General features: G+C 31.9%; 1 protein-coding gene across 5 annotated transcripts in view; it reads right to left on the reverse strand.

Moving 5' to 3' along the window:
• The window catches only part of gprs (speckle type BTB/POZ protein), a 134,877-nt gene that overhangs the window by 18,100 nt on the left and 95,064 nt on the right, over nt 1-21,713 (reverse strand). The window contains exon 8 of one of the 5 annotated variants that reach the window (XM_072526777.1): nt 13,335-13,554. The exons of the other annotated variants lie outside the window; for them this stretch is intronic. Coding sequence (XP_072382878.1) covers nt 13,525-13,554 — 30 coding nt within the window. The 3' untranslated portion in view covers nt 13,335-13,524. Of the gene's footprint in view, nt 1-13,334; nt 13,555-21,713 lie in introns of those variants that run through there. 5 annotated transcript variants of the gene reach the window in all.

A 21,713-nucleotide genomic window follows, 5' to 3' on the forward strand; every position in this document is an offset into this window, starting at 1 on the left:
TTTAATATGTTTACTTGTGATCCAAATCTTTCACTTACTTCATTAACTTTGTTTATTAGTTGCTGTAAACTGTTTAAACTGTCTGCAATAATAACGATGTCATCTGCATAGCAAATGTTGTTTAGGCTTTCCCCATTTAAAAGGATTCCATGTTCGCAATTTTACAAGGCTTCACTAAATATTTCCTCTAAATATAGGTTGAATAATAAAGGTGAAAGAATACATCCTTGTCTAACGCCTCGCAGAATCTGGATCGCTTCCATCGGTTTATCTATAATATTTGTTTTTATTGTGGCTGAGTGGTTCCAGTATAAATTTTGTACTATACGCCGGTCTTTATCATTTATTTGGGCTTTTGTTAGAACATCTATTATTTTTCGGTTTTGAACTGTGTCAAATGCTTTTTGGTAGTCATAGAATCACAAGTCATATCTCTGCATTTTTGGAATAATAACTGTAAACTAAACAGTGCATCTCTCGTACCTACGCCTTGTATATTCTGCGATGTATAATTTTAAGAAAAAGTTTTAGTATATGGCTTATTAGACTTATTAGCCTATATTCTCGTAATAAATTCTGAAACTAGTCAATTTTTTGGAATATTGCCTGTGTCATAGATAGTATTAAATATTTTAAATAGTATTCTTAAAGATTCATCATTAAGAAGTTTAAGAAATTCAGACTGTACTCCGTCTGGTCCTTGAGCTCTTCCTTCTTTTAGTGATATTATGGTTGCTCTTATTTCTGCCACTAGTATAGGTGGTCCTGTTTCCGTATGTATTGGAGACTGGTTCTCCCTCTCATCAAATAATAAATTTCGTATGTAATTTTTCCAGGTATTATCAATACTCTCTTTGTCCATGATTACCTCTCCGTTATCATTAACAAGTTTACTTACTCTTCTGTTTTTACATTTGCCTGTAATTTCTCTTACCTTTTTATGCATGTTGAAGTCGTCGTATTTACTTTGTAGAATTTCGATTTCTTGGCATTTTTTTCTCCAGTTCTTTCTGTTTGGCTTCTCTGATCTTTCTCTGTATATCTTGTTGTAATTTGTTATACATTGAGTTATTGTTCTTGTTTTTCCTTCTTTCTTCCATCTTTTATCTCAAAGATTTTTAACTTATTTATATTAAAAATTTTATAGATCGAGGCAAAATTTTAGCAAAACATCACCATCTTCAAACCAACAAGGCGATATAAGAACATTCAGGATTGGCCAAAGATCCAAGAGTATCGTTATCCTTCCCAGTAATTTACCGCATTCTCCCTAGTTATGGTTCTTTTAACATTATAACAATAAGCAATGTAAATACTTCTCTGACTGAACACAAAATAAACTGTCGTCACAAGAGAAAAACATCAGTTGCTGCATTATACATTATTATATAAGATAACTACCAAAGAAACGAAAAAAAAAAGAATGGGAAAATTACTGGAAACTAAGTATCTCATTTTAAGTTCATTAAATAAATCTGGTCGTGCCTGAAGGAGTCGTATTTAATCTCAGGAGTTTAGCAAGTATGTTATCTCATTTAGAAACTTGTAGATTCGCTTGACAGATACACTGTATTATTACAATATTAGTCTAGGATATGACGAATTTTTTATATTCATCTATTTGCTTGAAATTTTGACATGAGTTAAGAAATAGCTCAAAGATAAAAATCTACCCTATGCCAATATGTGCTTTTCCTCTGGGGGTGGTTACCATTCAGGAAGAAAAATATTCATCGAAAAAGACCATAGTGGTCGCTAGAATATAGAATTTTAAGACAAAAATATTCTTTAAAAGTTTTTTCGAAAAGTCAATATTTTTGGAGAAAGTTCACAAATTACACGTCAAACAAAGCATGTTCTTAAACGGTTTTTTGCGAATAACGAAGAAAGTTACGGCTGTTCGAAAATAAACATTTATTCATCGAATATAAAAACTCCAAACAAATGATGATGAATAACCGGAAAATGATAAATTTTTTATGGAAAACTTATAGAAACGTTTTTAAAGATCTTTACAAAATTTATAAAGATCTGCTGAAAGGAACAGTTGGTGGGTTTGGAGTAGGTGAACGAAAGGAGAGAGGAGAAAGGCTATTACAATTTGTCATCGACACTGAACTTAGTATCATGAACACCATGTTTAAGCATCATCCGCGAAGACTATCAACTTGGACTTCACCTGGGGGATGATATAAAAACCAAATAGATTAAATTCTTGTCAGCAAACGATGGAAAAGTTCAGTAGTCAACGTAAAGACAAAACCAGCGGCTGATTGCGGAACAGACCATAAACTATTACAATCCGAATTCCGTATCAAATTTCGTAAGAGAAAAACAAATAAAACAATTAAATATATACTTAAAGAGCCTGAAAAATACAAAGAAACACTAAGACATAGTAGCACACCAAACCAAATCATACATGGGAACATACAAAGACGTGTATTATAGACGCAATAAATATTACAAACCCCAAAGAAAAGCCAAGGAAAGAAAACACTGGATGACTGATGAGACACTGAACCTAGTAGAAGAACGAAGAAAAATTAGAAACAATGCTTCAAATCCAACAGAAACTGAAAACAAGATAGCAAATGTAAACAGACGCATAAAATCATCAAATAGAAGAGACAAAAATAATCACATTAAAGAAATATGCAAACAACTACAAGAACACGCCGACCGTCAAGAATCTAGAGAACTGTTTGCCAAAGTAAAATACTTAACTAAAGAGTTCAAACCACAAACGCAGGTAATTAAAGATAACTTGGGAACGATTATCACCAATCCAGAGGGCATAGCATCGACATGGAAACAATATTGTAAAATGTTATTTCATAGTGACCATGAAGACGTGATTCCAGAAGAAATAAATGACGAAAAGAAACCACATATTTTAAAATCGGAAATACAAACCGCAATAAAAAAATTAAAAACTGGAAAATCTCAAGTGGAAGGCGGAATCACGGCGGAAACACTTAAAAGAAATGGGAGACATAGGAATTGAAGTAATGGTCAAACTGTGTAATGAAATCTGGAACACAGGACAATGGCCAGATGATTAGTTTAAGCTCACTTTCATACCCATTTATAAGAAAGGCTCACCAACTGATGTAATAACTACTGCACTATAGCATTGATCTCCCACGCAAGTAAAGTACTGCTAACTATAATTAACGAGAGATTAAAATCAAAACTTCTACTACAGATCCCACAAGAACAATGTCGATTTGTACCTGAAAAAGGCACACGAGAACAAATCTCAATCTCAGACAAATTATAGAAAAATCTAGAGAATTTAATCTAGAAACATATTTGTGCTTCGTCGACTACTCGAAAGCGTTCGATAATGTAAAGTGGCATAAAATGTGGGGAATACTGAGAGAAATGGCTACCCCCGAACATCTAATATACCTACTGAAACAACTGTATATCAACAACACAGCAAACGTAAGAGTCAACAACATATACTCCGATAATTTTAAACTAAAAGCCGGTATTCGTCAAGGATGTATTATCTCTCCCACATTATTCAATATATATGCGAACACATCATGCGTATTGTATTCGACGGATGGCAAGGAGGAATATCAATCGGAGGCCAAAAAATCAGCAATCTCCGCTATGCTGACGACACTTTAGTACTAGCATCATCAACAAATGACCTTGAATACACCATGAACAGACTAGATACTATTGGTCGTGAATATGGACTTAAAATTAATGTACAGAAGACCAAGGTAATGATAATCGATTGAATTAGAAATAACTAGCCGAAAATACGAAACGTAGCGGGGTTTGAAGTGGTAAGCCGTTTCAATTACTTAGGTTCTGTTATCACAAACAATGGTGCATGCGAAGAAGAGATAGGTTGACGCTTTACAATGGCCAGATCAGCAACAGTCAAACTTACTAAAATATGGAAAGATACGGACATAACCAGGAATACGAAACTGTTGCTAGTACGGACGCTTATCTTTCCTATCGCTACCTATGCGTGAGAAACTTGGACCAATAAAAAGTCCGACTCACGACGTATAGTGGCCTTTGAAATGTGGGTATATCGTAGAATAATGCGCATACCCTGGGCAGCACATCGCACAAATGTCTCAATATTGACAGAACTCGACATCAATACTAGGATTACCACAATCATCAACCAAAATATATTGAGCTACTTTGGACACATTACCAGATGAATGGAGGGCATGGAGAGGTTGGTGGTTGAAGGCAAGGTAGATGGTAAAAGAACCCGAGGAAGATCGCCACTCCGATGGTCAGACCAAATAAAGTGCGCTACCGGTTACTCTCTGTCTGAGGCAGCACACCGCGCCCAGGAGAGAGAAGAATGGATAGCAACCATTCGTCAAATACCATACATACAACACATCCTTACGAAGGATAAAGGATAGAGGGGGATGACAACATTTGTATAATTGTTTCATGAAATACCGTTTTCCGGTTTTCAACATCATTTGTTTGGATTTTTGTATCCGATGAATATAGGTCTTCTTTCGAACAGCCATATTAACTTCGTTAGTATTAAGTTTAAGGTAATAATTAAATACAAATTTGTTTGTTTTATAAGCTTCAATTAATATATAAACAGTGTTCCCAAAAAAATTTTAAAAACATGCTTTTTTGACGTGTAATTTGTGAACTTTCAGTCACGAATAACTCCAAAAATATTAACGAAAAAACTCTAAAGAACATTTTTGTCTTTCACTATTCTAGCGAATACCATAATTTTTTTTAAAACTTTTTCCATCCCGACTTGGGTGGTAACCACCCTTAGAGAAAAAGCACATTGGCATATAGTACATATTGATCTTTTCTACATACTGTCAAAATTTCAAGCAAATCCAAACATATTAAAAGCGATAAAAAGAATTCTGAGCGGAAAGCCGTCATATCCTGGACTATATTATACAAAATACTTAATTTGTAGAATTTGGAAAACAAAGAAATCATTTTTTTAAAATGATCGAAGTTCATCAAGTATCTCAATTCTTATTTAATATTAAATTAATCTTTTCAACATATTTCATTTGTGTTTAGTTTATACTATATACTATGTTCTAGCATTTCTATCGATAACAATTAACACCCAGATGAACTTTTGAAAAACTTTACTTAAAAAGTAAAAATGTAGTTCAAAAATGAAATAAAAATATATAAAATGTTTTACACATTTTAGTAAATATTTTAGTAAGAGTATAATTTTAGATAATGAAATTAATTTTAATCTAGATGAAATGGAAGAAAAAGAGATTATTACATAATTATAAAAAAAAAACAGATGCCAGAACAGTACTTAAATGAATAGTTAATAATGTGGAATTTCAAAAAATAAAAAAATATTTATATTATTTAATAATTATTTGAGCCGCACATTTGAAATTGAAAAAAAAATACAGTGGCAATATTTACTAATAATTATTATCCGCTACTCGTATTTTCTAATAAATAATTATAAGAAAAATCTTTCTTGATGTATCCTATTACTGAGCCGTATTATATCTAGGAAATATAACAAAGCTAAGTAGATGATCAACACGGCCATGACTATCAGCATAGGGAAAACAATGTGTTAGAGAGAGACGTCGCAGTTCGTGACGGCCATGACTACCAGCATAGGGAAAACAATGTGTTAGAGAGAGACGTCGCATTTCGTGACGTACTGGCGACGTCCGAGCGCGGTGCGCGATCCTATTTTTAGGTGGGTCGTACGGTGCGCGAACCAGATGTGCGGTCGGTACCTTAATTTTTTCACGCGTTGCATCGGGATCTCGGGATCGTAGATATGAAGGGCGCGGCTGTTTAACAGGCGTCAAATGAAAGCGTTGGTGGCACAGAGAAGCCAACTGTTAATTTTTCTGTCAAAGTTTAATAGTAACTTGCAATTCGTCTTCTTTTCCGTCTAGTGCCTAACAGAACATGACATTCGACGCAGGACGTGGCAGTCGACGCAGAATGTGACATTCGGCGTAAAATGGCACGTGAAATGACGTGACATTCGACGTGAAATAACGTGAATGACCTGACATTCGACGTGAAATGTCAAATTCGACGCAGGACATGGCAACGCAAGGCGTCGCTTGACGTAAAACGTAATATTCGACATAGGACATATTCAGTAGTAATATGAATCCCTTCGAGTACATACATAGAGTAATGGAATTTCAAAGAAGACTTAATCAATTAAAGAAAGACATTAAATCGTATGTGGATTTTAAACAAATTACAAGACAATTAGATAGCCTGCATATTGACAACAAAACGTGGAAACTGGGAGAGGTTAATCTACAGCAGCATCAAGACACCTGGATTTACGCATGTAGAAAACTACCACCAGCTACATATCCATTAAGACGTATTCAACCAACACCATGGGTGTCAACAACAACAACACCAGCGAGCATATGAAAAGTGAAATAGACAATGTCTATGCAATGTCTTGTGTAATATTAGCATCTGAATTTATCTTAATTTTTAAAAAATTATTTTAAAAATTAACGGGGCCTATTTGCCGAAAACACCTGCAATAAAAAACATATGTCTAATTCAGTATCCCGATTTTATGTTTCTAGCCACATCTCCACAGTTTCCAAATTATCGAATGTACGTTGGCTCTGACAAATATTTATGGAAGTTTGATTTAAATGAAATGCGTCTTCCAAAACATCCTGAATTAATTACCGATTATCTCCCTAAGGAGTTGAGGTCTACGCAAGTTTCACAGGTTTTTCAGAATTCCGAGGGACACTTAATAACTGTAAGCAATAATAGGTATTACGCTGCATCTTTCCCCAATTTAAAACTTCAAAAAAGTTTTACTCTTCCTTCTATACCTGCGAGAACCAAAATAAATGCCTTATTTCAAACAAATAGCTGCCAAACATATTTATTGTACAATGATAATTCATACACTGAATTTAATGAAGCTGGAGATGTCTTAAACCGTGGTCCAATAAATTATCTGTTCCCCGGAATACAGCGAATACATACGTAAAGTTGTAGCAGCAGGAACGTTCAGTTGGGAACTTTTTGGGATACCCTGCCCTGAAGACGGCCTATTAAAACAATTAAAAACTTTGTTAAACAAAATTGTAATTATATACGAATAAAGAATGCTGTGTTCTTTCTTAGTGATAGTTCTTTTAATAAAAAAAATTATATTGTTTATCTTGTTTTATTTAAATTCCAAAATTTAAATGGTCTGCCGCGCCCTTCATATCTACGAGATCCCGATGCAACGCGTGAAAAAATTAAGGTACCGACCGCACATCTGGTTCGCGCACCGTACGACCCACCTAAAAATAGGATCGCACACCGCGCTCGGACGTCGCCAGTACGTCACGAAATGCGACGTCTCTCTCTAACACATTGTTTTCCCTATGCTAGTAGTCATGGCCGTCACGAACTGCGACGTCTCTCTCTAACACATTGTTTTCCCTATGCTGATAGTCATGGCCGTGTTGATCATCTACTAAGCTATTGTTATATTTTAACATCCCATGATAAATTATATTTTTATTTTAAGTTTTATTTCAATAATCGATTTTATTTTTCTATTTTTACGTAATATTATAACACTACTTGTTTGATTGAAACTGAAAAGATCATTCATTAAACCTAGGGTTTAAATGTTTTTAAATAACTGCGTTCTTAATAAAACACTCTCCAATCTTTTTGTCCTAATAAGCCTTTATAGAGTTAGTAGAACAGGGAGCACGCATTGATTGTATACTTTGGTCTTAAAATGCTGTGGATATCTTTTGTTTTTAAGAATGTAGCGTATCTTGTTTTGATCCTCATTTTGATGCCTTCATCTTTATTTCTTATGATTTTTTTTGGTCTTGCTGTAATTCATATTAAGGCCTATCTTGCCAGCTTCTACGTCCAGTTCTTTCATTATTTCAAATAATTTTTCTTTTTTATCGGTTGTCAATGCGATGTCATCAGCGTACCTTAGATGGTTTAAGCGTTGTCCACAAATTGTTATAAAGTTTTCTTCCCATTCTAATCTTTTAAAAATATCTTCAAGAGCTTGATTGAAAAGTTTCGGTGATATTGTGTCATTCTGTCTCACGCCTCTACATATTTGTATTGCTTTTGTTTCTTCATATACTTTAATTGTTGTTTTGGCTTCCTTATATATATATATATATATATATATATATATATATATATATATATATATATATATATATATATATATATATATTGGCTATTAGTTCTGTATATCTGTGGCCAATTCTGCTGTTAATCAAAGAACTTTTTACTGCCCAATGTTCGACACTGTCAAAAGCCTTTTCGAAATCTATGAACGCTATAATAGAGGAATGTGGTATTCATTGGCTCGTTCTAGAAGTATTTTCATACTTAGTAAATGGTCACTTGTGCTGAATCCCTTTCTAAAACCAGTTTGTTCTTTCGACTGGTATCCGACAAATTTTGTCGTCAATCTATTGGTTAAAATTTTTGTTAGGAATTTATACATTACATTGAGGATAATTATGTATATGGTTCCCAAACGTGGACATTTACAAAAGCAAACATGGACAAAATCATAAAAACCCAAAGAGCAATGGGAAGACAAATGTTGCACATAAGACTAATGGATTAAAAGAAAAACGAGTGGATAAGGGAGAAAACAAAAGTGAGGGATGTTAGACAAGAAATTGTAAAATTAAAATGGAGATTTGCCGGACACAATATAAGACAAAAAGAAGACCGGTGGAACAAAATTCTTATAAGTTGGAGACCGTGGGAATATAAATGAAGCAGAGGAAGGTCCCAAATGAGATGGGCAGATGGTATCAAGAAGCACGTGGGCTCTAGGTGGATGACTGTAGCGGCAGACAGAGAAGAATGGAAAAGGATTGGGATGGCATATGTCCAAAGATGGACCGAAGAAGGTAGATAGATAGATAGAGTTAGTAGAGGAAATATTATACTCTCTGATTAAGGAAACTCTCTGATTAATAGAAATTTGTTTGTTTATTCTACAGAACATTGGGGTAAAATTCTACAGAATTCTACAGAACAGTGTGATTGGGGTAAAATAAAACTCATCCTGACAAATAAGAAATTTCCTTAACATTTGAAAACAAACTGTTCGATCAAAACAAATAAGAAACAAAATATAAGTTATCCAAACACCAATGAAGGAGAAAATGATAGGAGTTACTCTGAGATACAGAATTAGAAATGAACAACTTTGAACAAGAATTATAAAGCTTTAATGAAACTATTCAGGACACATTGCAAAAAAAACAGACAAAAAACGGAATGTAAAATCAGAAAATGGAGACATGGAAATGGACAAAGAAGAGGAAGACTATTAACGAGATAGCGCTATAACCTAAAAATAAGTATCAATTAGACGTTGCTGATATTAGCTAACATGACAACTTCAAAATGAGTCTAAATATAAAAAAAAATGAAAAAAGGATATTACCAAAAATCCTAATTGACTGAAAATTGAAATTAAGTTTGCTGTATATGTCTTAAAATTAAGAAAGGCAAAATATGTATATGTTTTATAAAACGAAAACTGTTGTTTGCAACTTACAAAATTAGATGAAGTGTTATTGTCAACTCTGGTCTATGAAATAGAGGTGTGGAGCCTTGGAAATCTGGTGGTATTGCAGGATGATGCGCATTTTATAGATGCAGCAACACAAATGCGAAAAATAGTTAGATCAATACCAAAAATTGCTCTACACAGATAAATGTAAAAAGATGTCATTCTTTGGTCTAGTGATAGAAACAATAATTACAAAATATCTAGGCTAGAATGCAGAGCTGGGTAGATGACGATTTTCAAGGCTGAAAACTATATAAAACAATTACCTAAGAAAACAGTCCTAAGAAAAGAGGACTGACAAGAACCGCTTTAGACAAATTTATATGGATCAGAATTGTTGCCAACATCCCATAAGAATATATTACTATAAAACGAAAGAAGATCTAAATTGGAATATTATGAGGGACTCTTCATATAAAGTTTTAGCTAGTGCAAGAAAAATGGATTAGACATAAACCTACAAAAAAAGTTTTAGTAGACAAACCGAATGGGAAAACACAAAAGGTCTAGCCGGTTAAGATAGTGGAGAATTCCCCCCATGATATTTCAAAAATAAAAATGCCGTTTTGTCCTATATCAAAAAGTATCTGACCAAAAAAATTTTTAGACCTCTAGACCTAAACATAACCTCAAAATTTTTTTTAAACTCTAGACCCAAACATAACCTCAAAAAAAATTAAAAGGTGTTTTTCCGTTTTTTGACGATATATTCGGATTACTTGATTAGTGTAATCCGGATTACATTACTGGATAAGTGTCAAATTATCTCAGATGTCATCTGACTTATCCAGATTTTTATAGGTGGGGCATCATGGTCAAAATAATATTATTTTCAGTCCCCGCAATATCCCCGCAATAATCCAAAAATTAAAATACTATGTTGTTGTACATAAAAAATACTATAAAAATTTTAAGACCTCTAGACCCAAACATAACCCAAAAAAAATGTGATTTTTCGTTTTTTACCAATATTTTTGGTTCCAATCATCGTAGAAACATATATATTTTTTTCAGTTTATGGGGTTTTTTATTAAATAATATTATAATATATAATATTATTTAAGTAAGAAATTATCTCCATGATTTTTTTTTGACATTTTCATAGGTGGAATATCATGGTCAAAATAACGAAAAATCGTCTTATATGAAGTTTTCGGTGTTTTTTTTTATTTAAAAATCTTTTGTTTGTTTATTAGTTTTTATTTTAGTTTTGTTATATACATATATATATATATATATATATATATATATATATATATATATATATATATATATATATATATATATATATATATATATATATATATATATATATATATATATAATAAACAAAAACAAGATTTTTAAATAAAAAAAAAACTCAATGCATAAAAAATGATTTTTTATATAAATATCATTTATAAATGTTATATTAACCATAACATTTCACCTATAACAATCTGAAAAAAATTATTAATACAATTTGACACTCAACCAATAATTTATGTATATTTTTTTGAAGTGGCGTTGGAGACAGTTGTTTTAAATAAATTTTAAAAATTTCAAACGCGTCAGTGTGATATCAAGACGCTTAATAGACAGATTGTGCGTAGCAGTGCCAAAAGCAAGGCTAAGGATAATTTGACCGAAAGAACGTCCAAAATCATACATAGTGCGTTAAAAGAAAATGTAGATTGCTTGAGCCACATGTCTGTTAAAGACGTTAATTTAATACGGAATCAAATATACAGTGAACGGCGAATGGCTCAACCGAAACTGCCCAAAAGTAAAGAAGAAACTATTGCTGCGGTAAATATTATGGATATCAAAACACTTAAAGACGAGAATTTTATATTTGAGGTTGAACTAAGTTCTAACATTATCATCTTCTCGTGTAACACTACATGCGTTTTCTGTGCGGAAGTGAAACGATTTATATGGACGGTACATTTAGTTACTGTGCTCAATATTTCAAGCAATTTTTTACCATACATGTATTTATCAATGGACATTATATACAATTGTGTTATTGTTTACTTCCCGACAAATCGGAACAAACCTATATAAAACTATTTAATGTTTTGAAACGCAAATGTGAAGTAATTGGTCTAAAATTCAATCCAAAAATCATTTTCTCCGATTTTGAAATTGCTATCCACAATGCTGCCCGTTTTGAATTTCCAAATGTGCACATTAATGGGTGCCGTTTTCATCTTATGCAAGCTTGGTATCGTAATATCGGTGGTTGTGGCTTAATTCGGGAATATAAATTGGCAGACAGTGAAATATCTAAATGGCTGAAATATATTTTTGGGCTGCCATTTTTACCTCTCTCAGAAGTCGAAGAATCTTTCATATATGATTTTATGGCTATTCAACCAAAGGATTCAAAAATTGAAAAGTTTTCCGACTACTTATTGGACAACTACATTGGCGACCACGCAACATTTCCGTCGGAGATGTGGGCTGCGATGAGTGAGAGTTTACAATTAACAACTAATGCTTGTGAATCGTTCCACTCGCGTTTTAATAATAATTTTTACCATGCTCATCCAAATATTTTCCATTTTATTGATGTTTTAAAAAATTTTCAAACTGAAACTTACATTAAAATTAATAGTGTCTGTAATAGTGAAAGTAATAGACTTAAAGATCCAAAGAGTAGAAAAAAAAAATGTTCGTTAGAAATAGGATACATGAGTATCAAACTAACTGTATGGATCGATTCCATTTCGTAAAATGTATGTCGTATTTATTTTAAAGTGACAAATAAACCTTATCAAGCTTAATCTCTAGAATTTTATTACCTGACTTTCCATTTACATTTCAATTACACCCAGCGTCCAAATCATGTATGCAGAAAGAGGTAATTTTATTTTTCAGTGTCGAATTTTAAATTTAGCGTCCAAATTATGCACGCCCAAAAAAGAATAAGTTTCTGCGATGATTAAAACTGAAGATATTTTCAAAAAACAAAAAAAACCCACTTTTTTGGGGTTATGTTTGGGTCTAGGGCTCTAAAAATTTGAATATAATAACATGGCATTTTTATTTTTGAAATATTGTATCGCTGGGAGCATTTTTCACTATCTTAACCGGTTAGACTCTTTAAACATTATCAGAATGGATTTTTGATCGAAGGTAAGTATGTCGAAGCTCCGCTGACCAGCCAGTCAGCAGCCTTCCGTTCTATTTCGTAAAATTTTAATAATTTAAACTTTATATGGTATGCAATAAAGATTATTGTTAGCTAAAATTTGGTCTGTAATGAGTACGGGGTAAACATCGTTGTCTAACGTTTGCCTCCTATATATTTTTAATTTTTCCTTCTATTGAGATATACCGGCATTTTATTCAAATTTCTATATAGCACAATAATATTTGGCTCAAATAATTCTAATATCAACAATACTGTTACCATATAAAAATATTATTAATGATTGATAAAATGATAATCGAGCAAAAAACCAAAAAAAAGAAAGAAATATTTTTGAACTGATATTTTTACTTATAGAATTTCTTTTCAAAAGTCCTTTGAAATATAGACACCGAGTACTGCACCTGATAAGCCAACGCGTTCACGATTATATCATCGGGAACCAAACCCAAGGGGTTAACTTCTCGCATCAGAAGATTTGCAGGTATTTTGTAAAATTCAATATATTCCGCAAAAGTCCCCATCACTTCCCTTATATTGGTGCTGGGGTTATAGTCGCAGTATTTCTTACCTACAGTCGAAATAACGAGCAACGGTAAAAAACGATAAGCTTATAACAGTTTTTAATAGTGTAATAATATTTATAAATATTAACAAATCATATATTTTCATAATAATTAAAAACTTATTTTTACTAAGACATAGCAATAACATAATTTAAAATAAGAATGTAGTAAGTAGTAGCATTTGTCAACTTCTGTTGGCATTTTAAGCTTATTAATTCCAGTGCCGTACTTTAAATATTCGTCAGGGTTCCTGCAGCATACTGAAACAATTAAAACGATAACTTTCAGGTAATAATCGTACCTAACGATTTTATTTATTAAGCTGCGATTTTTAATTACAAATGAATTAGTAATATATTTTAATTATTTAATGAGTTCATGCAAAAGCTATTAATTTCTACTCCACTATAATTCAGCCTCATGATTTACAGATGAGTTTCTGACGAGCAAATAATGTTGCTTGTTGACTTATTGCAGTTTGGCTTAACAATTTATTTGTAAATTAACCGAAAAATCCATCTTTAAAATTGTTTATTTTCAAGACCACTTTCTAATAACAATATACACACAGGGTGATCAACTTGTGACCGTTTTGAAGTCCGTTATATCTGCTAATATAGGAAATACCAAAAAGTTATTTACAAAAAAAGGTAGCGGTAAGCTTCATATTTAAAAGTTAGTTACAAACATACAGGGTCTTTCATAACACTGGACCGCATCAAAGGTATGTTTTTTTAATAAAAACACTGTATTTTATTTTGAATAAATTAATAGATAACCAGCCATATTTTTTAGAATACTTTTAATAACAGCAGCAAAAGCATCTTTTCATATTGTCTGATTTTATGAATATCAAAAAATTTATTAATAACCGTTTTTCCAAACATTTTTTGTTTTTAAATAAAATATAGAATATGATATAATAATTATGTAATAGTAAAATAGGATCGTTTTCATCGAACTTTAAAAAAATTACACTTTATATTGATTTCTCTATCGAAAATACTATGACTGTAGTTACTATGGTCTTGGGTATCAGCGCTCCTGTTCCTTTTTCCACGAGTGTTTTTTAAAGACCATTTCATCAACAACGGACCACCAGGCTGCATCAGAACTTTCTACCCATCGGAATGGATTACAGCCGAATGATTTTTGAAGTTAATTAAACATCATTGTTTGTTAATTTTTGACTACTATGAATCACATATTTTTATTAATGTGCTTAATTTTTGTAAAGAAAACGGTATCGTTATGTTTTCCTTCCCCTCACACTTCCAATTGGCACTGCCCAAACAATAAATCCTACGAATACTATTTCTGGATTTCAAGCCAGAGGAATCGCGCCATACAACAAAGACGTGTTTACTGACGCTGATTGCATGTCAAGCTTAATTACAAATAGAAAGATGACTATTCAAAACAGCGTTGTCAAAACTACCCAGGCTGGGACCATCAAGGTTGAGAATATACAGTCACAAAAGCACAAATCTACGTATTTTACGAGTAGGAATGTTTCTATACACACACCTGCCCATGGTGAGTCTTAAACAAATTCGTCCCTATATTAAACCTGAAGAGAGAAAAAATACTAAAAAAGGGAAGAAACCGTTGAAAGCGATAGTATTTACAAGCACTCCATTAAATGAAAGGCTAGAAAAATAAGCTGAATAAAAAAGAAGCCAAAATGTAGCAATAGAAAAAGTAAAAAAATAAAGGTTAATTACAACGGTCAAGACTGGCACAAAGGGGAAAAGGATAAAAAAAATGAATTGCAAAGAAAATGATCAAGGTTGAATCTGAGTCTGAGAGGATAATACCTTGTGTCTCATATGTTTGAAGCCTTACTTGAAATCCATACCTGGTTAAGACTGGATACAGTGTAACTCACGTAAAAAATGGGCCCACATTAAAAGTGGCAAAGACAGTAAAATGTACACTTGTATTCATTGTACCTCTGACTTTGAAATCAGCGATTCAGACTAAGTTTTGAACAAAAAACTCATAATTTGTGCGAATAATATCAATAATATATTTTACTTTTCACTTTTGTACTTTTTTTGTAAAATAAATTATTTAAATATTCTATTGAGTGATTAATTTCTACCTTAAAATCCATTTTCTTAACATTTATACAAATACTTGTCTCAACCTGCCACCAGATAATATGAGTTTGCCCCCATGTGAGGGACATTGACACACTTCTACCATTATACAAAAATGTCAATTTTGTAAAAAGTTTCAATTCAATCAAATAATTAATATCTTGGTAACATATGAAAATATCATATCGTAACGTTTTTAATAGGAAAAAAAATCTAAACTAAAATTGCAAAAATTAAAATACGAAATTTGTCTCAACTTGCCCCACTCTAGCTTACCCTTATGATTTCAAAATTAAGGGTGTCGGTAGAAAATATGGATGTCATCAAGAAATGATTTTGAGAAAAACTAATTTTAAAGTTGTAAGATTATTTACGACAAAAAAAATTTTGGGAGGTATTAAAGATAAACATAATGATAGAAAAATTTATTGATAATATAAACTAGTGTAAACAAAGAATAACAGTCAAATTGATTTAAAAAAAAAATTAGTGGCGTAATGTCCACTTTTTAAAGAACGAATTACAGGCGTTTAGTCATAGTATTATTCCTGCTTTGTGCGATAGTATTTCTTAAAATCTACAAGACGATGTATTCAACTAAATTTCACCCATTTAGTGAAAACGTCCACGGTTTTCTCCCAACACCCTTCAAATATAGAAAAGCAATATTAGTTATTGAAAAAATAATTTGATCATCTATAAAATAAATATATTTAATAATGTATTACTCGCTTCACTGACTAAATTTTAAATTTCTATAACTTCGCGCTTATTAATAATACTCTTACCTCTCGTTTAGAGCGCATTCTCGTTATTTTTTGAGCAAAAAAATTCACATTATTTTTAACTATTTTCTATTATAACGTATTTTTATTTATATAATTTCTAATATTAACAGGTTGACTGCGTTACCGGTCCCCTGGGACCGGTGTTTGTTATTATTAAAGTGCGGCGTGTGAAAACTGCAAATTTTAAAAATTGCGAAAGGCATATCTTCGTTAATATTCGTTTGTTTTAAATGCTAAAAACAGTACTTCAGTACTGTTGAAGTATTTCAGTTAAAAATAAAAAATATGACGAAGATAACCCAAGTATTGTAAATTCGCGCCAAAGTCCAACTGATTTAAGAGACCATGTGCTTGCATAGTTGCTAAATAGTAACAGTGAAAATGAACGGGACGATCCTTTTGATTCGGACGATTCTGTTATCGACAAAAACTATGTTCTTTCTTCAGATGAATCGTACAGTGATGTAAGTGAGAGTAATTTATTCGACGATGATAATGAGACAAAAATTGATAACGAAAAAATGTCAGAATCTGAAAATGATGATGAAAACGAGTGGCATGATATAGGTGAGAGTGACAATGAAACTGGTGCCTAGAAACCTAGAAAACTGGTGCCTGGAAAAGATATGCCTATATTAAATTTTAACGTTAACGAAATAAAAAATCCTATAGACGCTTACAAGTGATTTGTAACCGATGATCTTTTACAGAATATTGTCACCGAAACAACTAGATTTGCTAGGGAAATGTTGTTAAATATACATCGATCAAAATCACGTATACGTTACTGGGTTGACTGCAATATAGCCGAACTGAAACGTTTTTTTTTTCAATATGTATAGTTATGGGATTAGTTGATGGTCCCGCAATAAATTTATATTGGTCGAAAGATCCCATGTTCAGCAATGAGTTTATTACGACTACCATGAGACAAGACAGGTTCCTTTTACTGATGCGTTGCATTCATTTTTGTAATAATCAGCAGTGTAATAAAGATGATCGGCTCTATAAGTTAGGGGAAGTTTTAAAAGTACTGAATAAAAACTTTCAAGCTGCATTAACTCAAGGACGGATTTTGGTAGTCGATGAAAGTATAGTACCATATGAAGGAAGACTGCAAATAATATCTGCCAAATAAAACACACCCGTATGGAATTAAATTATATAAGTTATGTACAGTGGATGGTTATACTAACAACATAATCGTTTATCGTGGTAAAAATACGACTACCAATGCAAATACTGCTCAGAGTGATCAGATAGTGTATGATCTTCTTGAACATGTTGAATTCGAAAATGGCTAATATCGCTACTTGTATGCTGATAATTATTACTCGAGTTTACCTTTAGCCAAATCATTATTCAAAAAACAAATAATTTATTGTGGAATCCTGAGGTCCAACAGAAGAGAATTCCCAAAACGGTACCTAAAAAAATGAAAAAGGGAGAAACTTGGGGTACACAGAACAACTGCTTACGTATTATAAAATGGATGACAAACAGCCAGTTCTGATGTTAAGCACTGATCCAACCCATACAACTACTTTAGAACCAACAGGAAAGCGAAACTGGCAACGTGAGTTTGTATTGAAATCAAAGGCAATTATTGATTACAATCAAGCAAAAAAAGGAGTAGATTTTAGTGATCAGATGAGTTCTTATCATTCCGTTTTAAGAAAAAATTTAAAATGGTAGTTTAAAATGGTACCGTAAACTAGCCTTTGAATTTTTGCTTGGAACATCTATTGTAAATGCCTGGATTGTTTATAACAAGATTAGTTGTACCAAAACATTATCTATAATGGAATTTAGAAGAAGATTGGCGCAGGAGTTACTTGTTAATACAGCTGCATACGAAAAAACCACTACTCCCAAAAGAGTTCCACATACTTTTGTTAAACCGTCAGGACGTGGAAAGAAAAGGAGAAGACAATGACAAGGATGCTATCATAAATTAAGAGAAACACATTTAAGCAAATAGGCAAGTAATATGGTGACAAAAGTAACAAGTTACTGCAATGAATGTCTTGGACAACCAGGAATGTGTTTATCTTGCTTTAATAGCATTCATAAAAAATAATCTATTTTTCTGAAACTTGATTGTTTTTTTTTAATAACTACGAAAAAATCTTTTATTTTCCTGAAACTTTATGTTTTTTTTTGTTTAATAACTAAGGACATAAATATTATTTAGTTTACATGTTTTTTTGTTTTTAAATATCATTTACACTAATAAAATATTAAGAAGTTTTGATCATTTAATCTAAATCTGTAAAAAATGGTAAGCTGTCTTGATACTTTAAAATATTCTTAACAGGAAACCTGATCAAAAAACGAATGACAATGGTAAGTTTTAAAATGTTTTTACTGTTAATAACTGATCTTAAAACTCGTATAATTTATATTATAAAACTGTAAAAATGTAAAAACTAATCACGTCACTACTGGTCCCCGACGGTCGGTAACGCACCGTGTTCGCGTCAAGCCACCGGTCCCGGGGGACCGGTAACGCACTGTTCTTTGATTGACATATTAACATATTTTGGGAACACAGTCAACCTGTTAACTGATAACAACAAAAACTGCCAATTATATGATTATAATTATTACAAACGAGAATGTAGGACTGTTACCGCTGTAAAATTACTTTTTCTCGCCAGACTCTATTCATGTCCCAATATATCTACCAGAGACTTGCACCACATAGTCAGTAATGACTTTTTCAATGTCTGATGGTTATTAATATATTTTTTGATATAAAATCGACTACTTTCACCCGTCAGACAGAAATATCGAAGAAAAAATTCCATCGCACAATACGAAAGGTTGTTTTTGCTGTTGTTATTAAAGGTACTCCAAAAAATGAGCTGGTTATCTATGAATTTCGACTTTTTCTTATAATTTTTAAGTTCTTTAATTAGAAAGAATCGTAATATCTATATTTTTTTATCGGCGGGCACCCTAACTATAAGTAAATCAGTGGATTAAAATAGTGAATAGATAAAAACGAATCCGTGATCAAAATTAATTGAGATAAAAACTAAGTAAGACCGTACAAGAATAAAAATAAAAGTAATTGTTTTAGATATTATGTAGACAAATTTGTGGTCAACAGATATGTAATAATTCTGATGAAAAACCATTTAAATAAATCACAAACTATACTTATAAGACAAAAAAATTATTGATCGTGACTACGAGGCTATGAATCCTAATTCATATTTAAAGGACTACATTTGCTATTAATGTTTATTTTTAATTCTAATATTAACTCTAATATTTTTTGTATCTTTGCTAATATTTTAAATATTATTACACAATTTTAAGAGATAAGATTTGTAGAGATTAGTGCTTAGAGATATGAGTAAACAAATACCAATTCATCACTTTATGAGTCACTGTGGTTCTCTAAGTAAGTTTTGATTCCCAAAACCAATAAAATTCCTAGTTCAAAAACTAAATGAATTTTTAAATGATAAAACCACATTTGGTGAAAAAATATATTTTTCTGCCAAAATTTGTTGTGATAGTATGAAAAGTTTCATAATTACCTCGCATTTATCAAATATTTTTTATTATTTTGATTTTTATATTTATAAGCTTGGCTTATCTTAAGTTTAAAGTATCTAGTCTATTTCCTCAAGGAATATATTTTTTTGTGAATAGCTCTTTCCATTGCTTTAAATCAATATCAATCGGAAAAAGAAGTATGTTATCATTGATAATTTCCTAAAACAGGCCTCAAATACTACATTGAAGCAACTTTATAACAGCTTTCATTCAATATATTGTCTATTTTTCTACTTTAATCAATGAGCTCATTAATTAGTTATCTGATGTTCTTTTTTCCACTCTTTCTTGCTTTCACGTTCATTGTTATTTAGAGTTTATCATAAAATCTTTAGAAGTACTTTAGCATCCTACAAGAACTCTGAATGGAAAAGGTACATTGTTATTTGGCCTTGTTTCAGAATTATTTATTCCTGGTGTTTTATCTTCAACCGGTCATATCATTTAGTAGACAAACACAGACAATTAATAAAATAGCACATTACTATCCACGAATGTTCAGGGAAGCTATCAAACTTAATAAACATAAGATTAATTTCACACTACTCAATATAAAAATTCCTCCCAGATTCATCGAACATCTCGGATTTGAACTAATCGACCGATCCCGGGAGTTCGCGGCAGATACATATAAGTCAAATACTCGAGGAAGATCATTAGTGGTTGATGAGAACCATACGAAGCCACCAGAATCTATGTGCGGTTCCGCATCGCATTTGATAATACTTGCCGCAGTTAAGACAAGACTCCTCAATTTGTTATTACCTAAGCTCCATTTACAAGCTTTTAACCAACCTTTTCCTTTAGTTTTTAAAGCATTTCCAGCAATGCATTTTCACAACCGGTTTGCACTAATATATTAGTGTTCTCTAGGACACCCCCAGTTTTAATCTCTCTAGTAAAAATATTTTGTTCAATTTCTTTGTTGTATATTGTTTGATTTCCTTGCCTTTGGTGTTAAGTTCGTTGTATGATTTTTGTGTTTTAGCTCTTACTACAGCTTCTCTGTTTTGGCTGTTTTATAATAATAAATACTTTTGTCAGTCTTTTTTGTCATTGTTTATACGTTTTTCCAAGTGCTCCTTCCGTCCAAATATGTTATTATTTTCAGTTTTTTTAAAGTTGTCTACTAAAACACCTAGATTGTCTGAGTACATTAGTACATCTATTTGCGTTATTTTTGCTATATCATATATAGCTGTTTATATATTTTTTGTTTGTTTTCTCGTGTTCTTCAGCAATCTGTCCATTTTAATTAATTTTTAATTATATTTTTAAATTTAAAATTTAATTTTAAATAATAGTGAACTTGAGCTATATCCTTGCTTTATACAGATTCACCTTCATGTATCACTTCACGCCATCATGTAGCGCTACAGCCCTGGGTGGATCTTATCTGATTGTACAAGTTTTTTCCGTTTTTTTTTTTTCATCAATCTGTTGTCCAGTGGAATATTCATTTATTGGAGATCTGAGCAAATGTAGTCTCTTCATCGCATTCTAGGACTCCCAATGGGTTTGTTTCAGTAGGAACATCCTCCTAAACCAGTTTACCAAATTTTTCATTACTAGTCTATGTACACACATTTATACTTTTTGGTATTTTAAACTAATTAGATATTTTTCCATTTAGATGAACTAATGTTTAAGAAGTCAAGGGGATCTCTCTTCGATAGCGCAATAGGTTAATCGCAAATCCAAATCTTATTGGAATCTATTGAACGATGATAGGAATAACCTTTTACTCCGACAATACATCTACAGTTTCCCTTGAAAACACTATCCTTGTTAAAATGAAAATAGACCTAATTATTAAGAGACACCTAATTCGCTATCGAAGAGAGAAGCTATGACTTCTTGTTACTCCGTATAGAGATCTCTGCTAGCATATTTAGGCGTGACATTTTATTATAATAGCCAAAATAGATTGCCTTTTAGTTTGAACAGCCACAAGTGTTT

The sequence above is a fragment of the Diabrotica undecimpunctata genome, chromosome 3, assembly GCF_040954645.1.
Source record: "Diabrotica undecimpunctata isolate CICGRU chromosome 3, icDiaUnde3, whole genome shotgun sequence".
Lineage (NCBI taxonomy): Eukaryota > Metazoa > Arthropoda > Insecta > Coleoptera > Chrysomelidae > Diabrotica > Diabrotica undecimpunctata.